Here is a 12,295-nt window from a genome sequence, read left to right on the forward strand (position 1 = left end):
GAGGATCACATGTGTTCACGGAGTGTTAATGCTTTGCTCCGGTGCTCTATTAAAAGGAGTACCTTAATTTCCAGATAGATTCCCTAGAGGCCCGGCTGCCACCGGCTGGTAGGACAAAAGATGTTGTGCAAGTTTCTCATTGCGAGCACGTATGACTAAATATGGAACACATGCCTATTGATTGATTAGTACTTGGATACCGTTTTATTATTTTCTGCAAATGCCCTGCCTTGATTGTTACATGAGTTTCTCTCATCCATGCAACGCCCGTTCATCCATCCCTGTGCCTACAGTATTTTAATCCTGCTGTTTACTATAATCACTACTGCTGTCTTTGTTACACTGCTGCTGATATTTCACCACTGCTATTGCTATAAAACTGTTACTACTGATAAACTCTTGCGAGCAAGTCTGTTTGCAGGTGCAGCTGAATTGACAACTCCGCTGTTAAGGCTTACAAGTATTCTTTGGCTCCCCTTGTGTCGAATCAATAAATTGGGTTTTACTTCCCTCGAAGACTGTTGCGATCCCCTATACTTGTGGGTTATCAAATCCCTGCAGGGATTCGCCTAAGCTGGAGCAGGGAGAAAGAGGAGGGAGGAGAGGTGGCGGCTAGGGTTTCTGGTGGGAGCCTTGGCTGGCCACCCCTCCCAACTTATATAGTGGGGAGGGTCGGTTGGGGTGCCCCCCTCCCCCCACACCCAAACCCATCTAGGGCCGGCGCAAGGGGAGGGGGAACTTTCCTTCCCCCAAGCCTACCAAATTAGGGTTTCCCTAAACCCTAGGGGGGCTGGCCGACCTGGGCCTTGAGGGCTAGTGCGCCTTCCCATTAGGGCTAGGCTGCATCCCCTCGGCTCAGGTGGCCCCTCCCAGGGTCGTGGGACCATGGGTGGACCCTCGAGAACCTTCTAGAAGCTTCCTGGTCTTCCACCGGAAAAATCATGAACTTTTCCGAACCCCCAAAATTAACTTCCCTTATATGAATCTTATTGTCCGAAACATTCCGGGCCTCCTCATGATGTCCTGGATCCCATCCGAGACTCCGAAAAACATTCGGTCTCCATCTCATATTCTAAATCTACTATACGACATCGAATCTTAAGTGTGTCACCATACGGTTCGTGAACTATGCAGACATGATCGAGACTTCTCTCCGATCAATAACCAATAGCGGGACCTGGAGATCCATAATGGCTCCCACATATTCAGCGATAACTTAGTGATCGATTGAACCATTAAAATACGATACCGATTCCCTTTGTCACGCGATACTTTACTTGTCCGAGGTTTGATCGTCGGTATCTCCATACCTAGTTCAACCTCGTTACTGACAAGTACTCTTTACTCGTACCGTGGTATGTCATCTCTTGTGACCTTTTCACATGCTTGCAAGCTAATTAGACGATATTCCACTGAGAGGGCCCAGAGCATATCTATCCGTCATCAGGATGGACAAATCCCACTCTTGATCAATATGTCTCAACTCATACTTTCCGAATACTTAATCCCATATTTATAACCACCCATTTACGCAGTGGCGTTTGATGTAATCAAAATACCCATCCGGTATAAGTGATTTACATGATCTCATGGTCGGAGGATTAGGTTACTATGTATTGAAAGCTTATAGCAAGACAAACTTAATGACTTGATCTTATGCTACGCTTATTATGGGTGTGTGTCCATTATATCATTCTCCTAATGACATAACCTTGTTATTAACAACATCCAATATTCATGATCAGGAAACCATGATCATCTATAAATCAACAAGCTAGTTTAGCAATAGGCTTACTAGGGACTCTTTTATGTTTACATAACACATAAGTATTAATGTTTCCGGTTAATACAATTATAGCATGGAATGCAAATATTTATCATAAACACAAAGATATAATAATAACCACTTTAATATTGCCTCTTGGGCATATCTCCAACACATCGAATACTACATTAAAGTTTTGTATTATTTGCATATAAATCGATTATGATCAAATAAATAGTTCAAGCAGTTTTTTTTGAAACGGAGGCAAAAGCTTTGCCTCATCCATTAATTAAGCAGAAAGTGCACAATTTTTAGGAGAAAAGCCCACACTCGCCATGCCACAAGGGCAAGCCCACTCAAACCCACTGCTGATACAAGCAGACGACACACTCGTCAAGACTAGCTTGCCATCCAACTAAGCCGGAGAGAAGACACCGTACCTACTATGGAAGGAGAAGACATGGGACACTCCAACATAGCCAAAGAAGATGAACCTCTCAGAGAACTACGCCAAAACGATGACGAACATTCGGAGCCGCCACTCCGACATACCGTTGCTCCGTCACGCTCTGCGCGTCCACCAAGAACACCACCTTCCGGGGCCGCCGCCCCGACGTACCACCACTCGCTCTCGAGCTGCAACGCCGCATGAATCGGCCTTCCGGGGCCACCGCCCCGACTCACAACCACCTACCCGAGGCCGCCGCCTCGGCATCCTCCAAAGAAGACGGTAAGGCAACGCAGCTCGGCAAAAAAGCCACCCTCGCCGAGTGAAGGTCATGCCCTCCAAAGACGACGCCTCCAAGAAGGGAAGCGACGAGATCGTCACCGTCGCCCGCTCCGGCCGAGGCAAGAGCTTGGATTTTCACCGTAGAGCACGAAACCTTGAAGCTAGGAGAGGTAGGAGCTCCACGACGATGCCTTCAAGAAGGGGAACGGCGCCTCAGGGCGTCGCCATCGGCGGCACCGACCAAGTCAGGCTTAGCTTTCACCCGGAGCAAGCCCCCTCCCGTCGAGGCCTCCTACACCGGCAGGGCAGCCATAGGGAAGCCCGCATACCATCGCCGTCGACCACCTCGCCCACCAACTCTCCGCCGCTGCCCCGCTGCCCCGGCACCCCACCACAACCCATCCGCATCAGCCAGCAGCACCTCCTCCGCGACGGCCTGCCGCAGCAGCACCGCGATGCCCGGACCGCGCCCTCCCCAGCACCACCGCGCCACACATGGCCGCACAGCGTCGCACAGTGCCCGCCCCTGACCACCTCGCACACCCGCCCTGGAAGGAGAAGACCACCCGAGCAGCAGCGCACCTCCAGGGCCGCGCCCCGTCGGCAACAACAACTGCCACCACGCCCACCCTCCGTCGCACCACCTCCTAGCTCCCCGCTCGCTGGACAACCCACCACAGCCCAGATCGGGCCCGGGTCGGCCTGCCCGCCACCACCTGCTGCCGCGCCACGGCCCGCAGCGCCCAGCCGCAGCAGATGGGGCCCATATCGCCTTCCAGGCTGCTATCAGCGGCAACCTCCGCGTCATCAAGACTAAGCGCCCTGGTCCCCCTTCTCTCTCTGTCGCGCGATGTTTGTGCGGTAATGACGAATTTCGGGTGGGTTGGCCGCAAATCTGTAATCTCCTTCCGAGAAAACTTCGATTTTTGTATGATTTTGGGCGGAAACCCCCATAATAAACATTCTAAAGGAATAAACCCCAATATATATTGGGGAGAAAATGCTTGTACACTCACTTCACGAAATCGGTAGGGGCATGCCCTAGTAGCTTACTGTCTGACTTCAGTCGCTCCCGCGTTTTATTAGAAATGGCCAAGAAGGTGGACCTGCGGGGAGCCAAGGACGCGAAAGGCGATTCTTTGCTTCATTTCGCTGCGTGCAAGGGCTGCCTGGAGATCTGCAAGTTCCTGGTGGAGGAATCTGGGCTTGATGTCAATTTGGTGTCCAAAACAGGTGCGCCTCGCACCTGCTTCAAATTCAGCATCATGCATCCGTGGCAGCTGGAAAAGTTTGTTTAGTTCTAGTACCGAGATGATGATGTTCTATTATTCCCCTTGTAATTAAGGTGCGACACCGATGCTCTACGCCGCGCTTGCGCCTTGCGGGGAATGTAAAGTTATGAGGTACCTCCTCGACCGCGGCGGCGACCCGGCCATCCCTGACCAGACTGGCTTGATGCCGCTGCATAACGCAGCAGAGGAAGGTGCGCCTTTCTCACTCTTTGGTTCCCTGAAACTGAACGAATGACATCGCTAGCTTGAATACAAACACCGTTATGTACACTCTCACTGTAGAGGTTCTGGTTCTTATCTATTTGAGTTTGCACTATGTTTGTTGTGTCTGTCTCCAGGGCACTGCGAGGCTGTAAGGCTATTGCTGTCCAGAGGAGTTCATGTGGATCCTATCGATCATCGGGGTGCACCATTACACATGGCAATTGCAAAGGACCGTGTTGAGGCTGTGAAGCTTCTGCTGGAGCATGGTGCTGATGTAAGCCTGTCTATTCCTTTGTCAGTTAATTGAATGAATGTTACAGTTTGATGAAAAGGGAAATGCGAGGATAAACCGAGTCTGCTTGGTGATCTAATGGTCTATTCTTGGAGGTGCACCTGAATATTTTGTAGAGTATATTATTTTGTGATCACAGTAACTCTTCTCATGATTATGATTTGTTTCCCATTTCAGCCGAACAAAGTGGTCAATGACATCCTTTCACCACTTTTGATGTCTGTCTTTGGGAAGTCCTTGAAATGCATGAAGCTACTGATTGAGGTCCAGTAATTTGCTGACTTGATATATGTTGTTAGGTTTTTTTTATGTTTGACTGTGTCCTCAGCTTTTAAATTTACGGTAACTAGCAGGTATCCTGAGTTTGTAGAGTAACTTCTTTTTTTTCTAGCCTACCCCAACTTGGTTGGGAAAAAGACTTTGATGTTGTTGTTGTTATTGTTGTAAACGTGTCATGATCACTTACAAGCTCTGTGTCTAAAGCTATTGTACTCTGTTATCCATAGGCTGGTGCTGATCTGAATGCTCGTGGTAAATCTGGACCAACTCCTTTAACGCAAGCAGTTGATGATGGCTTCACCGACTTTGTCAAGTTGCTCCTAGAGTCTGGAGCCGACCCTAACATTGCTAGCGAGGTAAGTATACCTCTGTCTTCATATCTCTGTTTACTAGTATCTTTTATGCTTTCACCTCTTCTCCTGAGATACAAGTCCACTCTAAAGATTGTTCATGTTCAACTGAATACTGTACAGTAGGTTTGTATTAGAATCTATCTGTTTGGGGTTGCTTCAGAATTTAGACTGCACTTGACATAGGAAGACATCCCATATTGCAGCTAGTGCTAAGTAGTACAGCAGATCTTACATATCTTATCTCAGAATCATGATACTAGAGGGTCACTGGAATTAAACATTATTTGTAGTGTTCCTGTGAGTTCTATGGTGCAAACGGTCTAGTTTTTTTTTTTTTTTTTTTTTTTTTTTTTTTGAAACGGAGGTTATCCCCTTGCACCTGCACTGATTGATTCACACAACAACTGTTAAGATGGATTTGAAATTGCCTATCTTTAAGAGGGAGTATTGTGTGTAGCTTTCCTTCAAATTGTGTTCTGTTCATTTAACACTGCTTCAAATTGTTACTGCCAGGGGGTGAATTCAGGAACGTCTCAATTTGTCACACAGTTTTTTTTTCTTGTCTGTCTTATATCTCCGTTTATTATGGTGTATGCTTTACAATTTGCAATCTTGTCCCCTTTCTCCTTGCATCTGATACAGGGTGGGATCTAGCAAAGGTCTGTATGTTGTATGGATTGTTCATGTTCAACTAAACAATGTATAGTAGGTTTGTATTCTAGTACATCTGTTTGGGTTTGCTTCAGAGTTCAGACTGCAGTGACTTTGGCAGCCCAAGATTGCAACTCTAGTGCTAAGTTTTACAATAGGTCTTACATATCTCATCTCAGCATCATGATACTAGTTGGTAACTGTAGTTCCATATTATTTTTTAGTGTTCCGCTGAGTCCATGTACTATAGTTAAAGAGGGAGTACTATATCTAGCTTCCTGTAAATCATGTTCTGCTCATTTATTAGTGTCTAAATCTGTTACTGCCAGTGCTTGAATACGGGAATATCTCATTTTCTCACAATTTCTTTTGTCGAAATTTAAATCTAATGGCATTGATGGCATTGCCATTTTCGTGCTCGATTATATGGTATCTTATTTTCGCAATCCCAGAAATATTGTTTTTGCGAGACATAATAGATTGATATCACAGAACATCATTCATTACAACACCATAATGGTTTTACATCAAAAGGGATCACATGATCCAGTCTCCTTACAACACTTGATCTAATGATCAATTACATAACACATAGCGAAAATACGTAGTAGAGGTCCATCTGTTCCACAGACAACTATTGACGTCAGGAGTGGTCCTAGTTGTCATAGACGTCCTGTTGTCCTTCATCTTGGTACTGGGGCTCATCTTCATAGTCTGGCCATTTGAATAGCCAGGGACAAAGCCATGAGTACTTTAAAGTACTCGCAAACTAATACTAATGTAACTACTATCAACTCTGGTAAGGGGGTGCTAAGCTCTAGGTTCATTTGCATAAAGCCAGTTTTAGTTCATAAGAACTTTAGTAAACAGATCATTTGCCTAACTTAACTCAAGTAGGAACATTAGTGTCATTCCCACAACTCTGTTGTGCTTCAAAGTCAAATTCACCTTTCAAACTCAATTCACAAGTCACCATTCACGTTTTTGGAAAAGTTCTGATGACGGAACAGTATGGCCTTTCCAACTGTCCATGACCGCGGACGCGGCTATTCGAATAGTTTAAACTCTGCAGAGGTCGTACACTTGTGCCACAATAATTGCAATAGTCCGTCAGGGGTAACTGGCCTGATTTATCGCACTCAGTGCGCGAACTACCAATCCTAACCTTTCATTTACATACCCTAGTATAGGCATCTCTCCCCATGAGCTTGGCCTCCCGGTGAGAGCAAACCGCCAACCCGGGAACTGCACAGGGCTTGGGTAGGACATTCACCGCATTTCACGTCATTTCACTTTCAATGGAGGCAGCCTCGGCATAACCCCTATGACGCTTGTTCAGAGGGAACCCATACTAAACTACATAAGTTTCCAGTTAAGCCTTACCCAGATTCAGGTATTGTGGGGGTACTTAAGAATTGGAAAGGTATCGCATCTGAACCCAACCATCAGTTTTTGGTAAATTTCACCAAATCATTCACAAGTCATATTCAGCTTCCAAATCTTTCAATAGAATGACTCATCATTCCAAGGTTTTCAAAGTCATTGGTTTTCACAAGTTCCCATCTAGAGTAGTCAATTTTAGTTTAGCACTAGCAACTAGTCACGAGGGATGCTAACTAGCTTGTAGCTCTCTAGGCTAACTTTGATGTTCTTGTACTACTCCTTATCTAGACTCAAGTTAACTATAAAAGTGAGACTTGATAAACAAAGTAAAAGCTTCGTGAAATAAAAATTGGGACATGGAAAGTAAATCACAAAGTAGTATGGTAGTGGTGCCTTGCTCAAGTAGAGCTTGCATTTGGGTAACTTGCAAGATTATAGCTTGCCTTCATTGGGGTAGTGATCAAAGTTCTCTTCTTCTTCCTCTTGGTAGAAAACCTCCTCCTCTTGATAGTCTCCGGTACTAGCGTCTATAAACGAAATACGAGGATACAATCACCAAACAATACTTAAGTATACTTAATTAGCCTTAATGGCTCACACAAATTATCTAGCATCATCACTTAACATTGCTACCCAAAATTATGCTAGGGTTTTCTTACTTAGTGTTAGGAAAATAATTTCCTCTCATTGAAATGTGGATTAGGGTTTCTCTTTAGTTTGGAGAAATAATTTCCTCTCATTGAACCTTGTTAAGATTTAATTTCCTAAAATACCAAGTATGAGATTATGTTGACCAAAGTCAACACTTCATATTTACTATTTTGGGAAAATGGTTTAAATGAGATTTATTATTTCATGCAATTTAAGTAACTATGTGTTTTTAAGATCCTCAAGTGAGGAAGTATGAGACCTTGCAACTAAGGTCATCACATTACTTCGTAACACTTGGGGAAGATGATTTAAATGAGGTGCTACACCTCATAGATTTGAAACCCTAATTTTGAAATAGTTTAAATGGGCTAGAATTTGACTACATAGACAATATTTTGCTCTAACCCATGATCATATACAGTACCCATATCATATTTTTGCATAATCAATTACAGACTTGGAAAAGTGAAATATAGCAATTGGATTCACCTTAAAATTCAATATGGTTGATTTTATAAATTTATTTGAATTTGGAAAACCTCCTGACTTGTTATTTTTACTATTCAAATTCTACAATAGATCGGTTCAAACCAGTGGGGTTGGATGAAGCTTTTCATAAGCTTTCCAACAATATAAAGTTCATCAAATTTGGTTGCGTGGATTGAGAGTTATTCAAATTCTAAGTGAGCACCAGTATTGAATTTGAAACTAAAAGGAATTAAACGAATTCAAATTTTCGGCTCGGGCGGGAAAGTAAACGGGCCAGAACGAAGGGAAAAGAACTGGGCTGGCCCAACTACGCGTCCAGCGCGAGCAGGCCGCCTAACAAGGTGGGCTCCGCATGTCAGTCACTATTTAAACCCGAAGCGGTACCGGCTAATATCAGACGCACGATTAGGATGAAGATCGACGGCTCACGCTCGTCATCTACGTCGACGAGAGGGGCTCACTGGCACGGCGAGGCGAGGGGGTGGGCGAGCTAACCGGCGGTCGGCGGACGGCAGCGTTGACGCGAGGCAATGTTGCGGACGACGGCGGATCTTCTGGTACCGGCGGCGACTCCAGTGGTGGCGGAAATCGGCGACGACCTTCTCAGCACCGCCGCGGGCTCCGGCGAGAAATTGGACGGCTACAGGCTAAATTGGCGAGAGAGAAAGATCGAGGAGGACTAGAGGAAGGAGAGGAGGCGAATGGTGTGTGGGAGAAGGGTCGGGGCTTGCTCTATTTATAGGCGCGAGGAGGTGCTGTGAGTGCCCGTGGAGGTCGACCACGGTGCGACTGTTCTGGTGAGCGAAGGGGCAAGGCGAGGGCAGGGCTAGGTAGGCGACATCAAGGCGAGGCTAGGGAGCGTGCTGGCATGGCAAATGATGGACGAGGGCGTGCAGGAGCGTGATGGAGGTGCGCAGTACCGTGGCGGCAGGTGGTCGATCATGGTGTTGTCTACAGGGCGCGGGAGAGCCAATGGTGGTGTCTAGGTGAGTGAGCGTGCTGAAGGAGAGGGAGAGGGGAGGACGACAGCGAGGAGTGCAGGGCGTGCACCATCGTGTCCAAAGACATGCCAGTGCACGCTCTGGTGTGGCCTGGGCGTGGTGATCACGTCGTGTCCAGGGTTTTGGATGCATCTCTTTGACTTGGGATGATGTCTAGTAGGCTCAGCAAGGGTAGGAGAGGCTTAGGGACATGATCAGAGGGAGAGGAGAGGACCAGGGCAGGTGGTGACATGTTGGTGGGCATGATGGCTGGCATGGTGTGGCATGAGGTGTGCAGGGCTCTCCTGGGGTCAACCTTTGCATGGTGGTGATCAGTGTTGTGAGGTGAGTTCATTTGACATGGTGAGGGTGACCAGAGAAGGAGGAGGACAAGGGTTGGCATGGTGTGGTCATATCAAGGGCATGTCATGGCATTGGTCCTTGGGTGCATCATTTTCTTGGTCTATGAGTGCTGCAAGCTTAAGAGGGGTGAGGTGAGTGTGTTTGACAAGGTGAGCATGGTTGGATAGGGCTAGGGGTGTGCACATTGATTAAAGGCAAAAGTGTATGTGACACATGCATAGTCCTTGGCATGCTTTTGTGTGATCATGATCATCCAAGGTCAAAGATCTGGTCAAAGTGGTAAACACCAAAGTTATTCATCTTGATGAGGTCTTGGTTGAGGTGAAAAGAGTTGGCAAGGTTTGATTTAAGAATCTCTTAATAAAAGGGCTCAAAGTGGGGTACATGTTAAAAATGGCACTAGTGACCATCATCACATGCAACTTGAAATTTTCATTTCTTTGATTTTTGATTTGATTTTTCTTGACCCAATTGATGTTGTTGAGTGTTGAAATGGTATAGAGGAGTGATCCCACCATTCACACTAAGTCTTAGGGTCAATTCTCAAATTCCTATTTTTGGCCATTTCCTCTCATATGCCTCTATGGACATTTTTATTTTATTTTTATTTCTTTTTGTTTCACCTTAGATTTGATTTGTTAAGTACTAGATAGTGTTTATTAAGGTTTTATAATCCTCTAAACAAGGTAGAAGGGCCTAGGGTAAAGTTTTACAAAAATAGCCATAGCCTCATATGTGAAGCTAGTTGCGTTTTCCCTTTTTCTTAAATATTTGATTTTGACTCCAAACAGCAAGGTTTAGGGTTTAATGTTATTTTCAAACACTTTAACAAACAATCATGGCATAGATCATCAACTACAAGCATGAGCACTATGCTCCTTATAGGACGCAAATAAAGTTTTTGTTGGTTCCAAATTTTGGAATCAGTGAAACTCATTTTCTTCTTTGTTTTAAAATTTGGGATGTTACAAACCCTTCCCCCTTAAACAAATCTCATTCCGAGATTTTAAGAAAAGTAAGGTTCCTAAAAGGGATTGGGCAATCTATCTATCTATTATATACTAAAAGCAAAATATAGATTAAGAAAAGAAGACACATATTAATCCACATCACCAAAATTATTTTGACTATTAGATATATTATTTACGGCTAGGATTTACCGAACAATTACGTAACTTTATTATTGACGCGTGTCTAACACGTACATAAACCCAAACCAATTTTTGTTTTCAGCCACGCTAATTGACCCGTGTCTAACCCATACGTACGTGAACCCAAACCAATTATAACCTACATGTAGACCCAATCAAAGAGAAAATTCCACCTTGAGAGAACCTGCGTCTAAATTCTACTGCTACCAGAGCGCCGCCAGACCATCTCGATCTGCCGGCCAGGATCCCCTTCCACCCAACCATCTCCGCCAGGATACCCCTTCTCTTTCCGCAATGGACAGGATGGCTCCAAGCAGACGATGCTAGCTAGCCAGCTGGAGGTCATCGCACGGCACCTCCCAGTTGACTTCACGGGGCAACCTGCACGAGATTGATCAAGTGGAACACAATTTTGAGCTAATCTGCGTGAGAACCTTTAAACCAGATGAGATTGGCATGGTGTTAGCTGTGCGTTGACGGCTCAGATCGGCAAATGCATTCTCGAATACGCTGTCCGGCTGCGTTGCACATTGCCAATGTCTCACCACGTTCGTTTCTAAGAAAAAGACAATGACTCGTCTGAGTATATATATGGAACGTGGAACATCTGGGGATGTGAGAACGAGATCGGCTACAAAAGCGATCTGCTACATTGTCTTTCGCCTGAAGTTTATTGTCCCCCTAGAAGTGATCCGTGAGTTCGTATGCAGTTTGAAGGAAAGAACTAGCTGGATCGGCACCTGAAGGCTGTCCCCTGCAGTTCGCCGGCAACAAGCTGGGCCAAGGGGTGCTAGCTAAGGAACTTGCCGACCGTTTGGCGGCACAGATTCACCGACTTTCCGATCAACTCCACAATGTACGCATCATGTTGTATATGCAGCAGCATGCAAGGACTCCCAACACGATGTATATATGCAGCATCCAAAGTCTGCAGGTATGTATCTCGAGCGTCTCCCAATTTTTTGAGTTAGCTCCGCAAGATGTTGTAGAGATGATAATATTAAGAAGCACTATTATACAAACGAGCGAAGCATGCAAGTACATAAGCCAAGTGTGTGTGCATATGCAGTATCCATATGTTATAGCATAAGTGCACAATGGAAATCTAAATTATGCTGTACACGGATTAATCATGCAATTTGATGGACATTGGTTTATGTTGTTCGCTATTTTTTCTACTCCCTCCGTCCCATAAATGATGTCTTAGATTTGTCTATATTTGGTTGTTGCCACCGGCGATACATCCAAATTTAAACAATGTTAAGAGATTCTTTATGAGACGGGGGGAGTATATTATATAGTATAAATTGTGAAACAATAATGAGAAGTTTCAAAACAATCCGATGCAAGAAGTCGGATATGTATGCAATATTCCATGTAAGAGAGTTTCTATGGACAGGAGTATGTTCGAAGAGTCTGCAGCGAATCGTAAAAATGAAATCAAATGCACATAATTAGATTCAAAGTTATGGGGTTGAAGTAAGGAGTTTCTTTCACAACAATTCTTCATGCAAAGTAGAAGCATAGGGCAAAGATTGCATGGTGTGTTTAAATTCTACTGCTACCAGAGCGCCGCCAGACCATCTCGATCTGCCGGCCAGGATCCCCTTCCACCCAACCATCTCCGCCAGGATACCCCTTCTCTTTCCGCAATGGACAGGATGGCTCCAAGCAGACGATGCTAGCTAGCCAGCTGGAGGTCATCGCACGGC

The 12,295-nt window shown here is 45.2% G+C and overlaps 1 protein-coding gene across 1 annotated transcript in view; it reads left to right on the forward strand.

Moving 5' to 3' along the window:
• Window positions 1-12,295, forward strand: part of LOC124655742 (putative ankyrin repeat protein RF_0381) — a 70,628-nt gene that overhangs the window by 6,192 nt on the left and 52,141 nt on the right. The window contains exons 2-7 of the mRNA XM_047194593.1: window positions 3,261-3,320; window positions 3,582-3,728; window positions 3,841-3,978; window positions 4,126-4,265; window positions 4,461-4,547; window positions 4,790-4,918. Of these exons, the coding sequence (XP_047050549.1) occupies window positions 3,261-3,320; window positions 3,582-3,728; window positions 3,841-3,978; window positions 4,126-4,265; window positions 4,461-4,547; window positions 4,790-4,918 (701 nt within the window). The remainder of the gene's footprint in view (window positions 1-3,260; window positions 3,321-3,581; window positions 3,729-3,840; window positions 3,979-4,125; window positions 4,266-4,460; window positions 4,548-4,789; window positions 4,919-12,295) is intronic.

This window comes from Lolium rigidum, chromosome 5 (assembly GCF_022539505.1).
Source record: "Lolium rigidum isolate FL_2022 chromosome 5, APGP_CSIRO_Lrig_0.1, whole genome shotgun sequence".
In the NCBI taxonomy this organism is placed as follows: Eukaryota; Viridiplantae; Streptophyta; class Magnoliopsida; order Poales; family Poaceae; genus Lolium; species Lolium rigidum.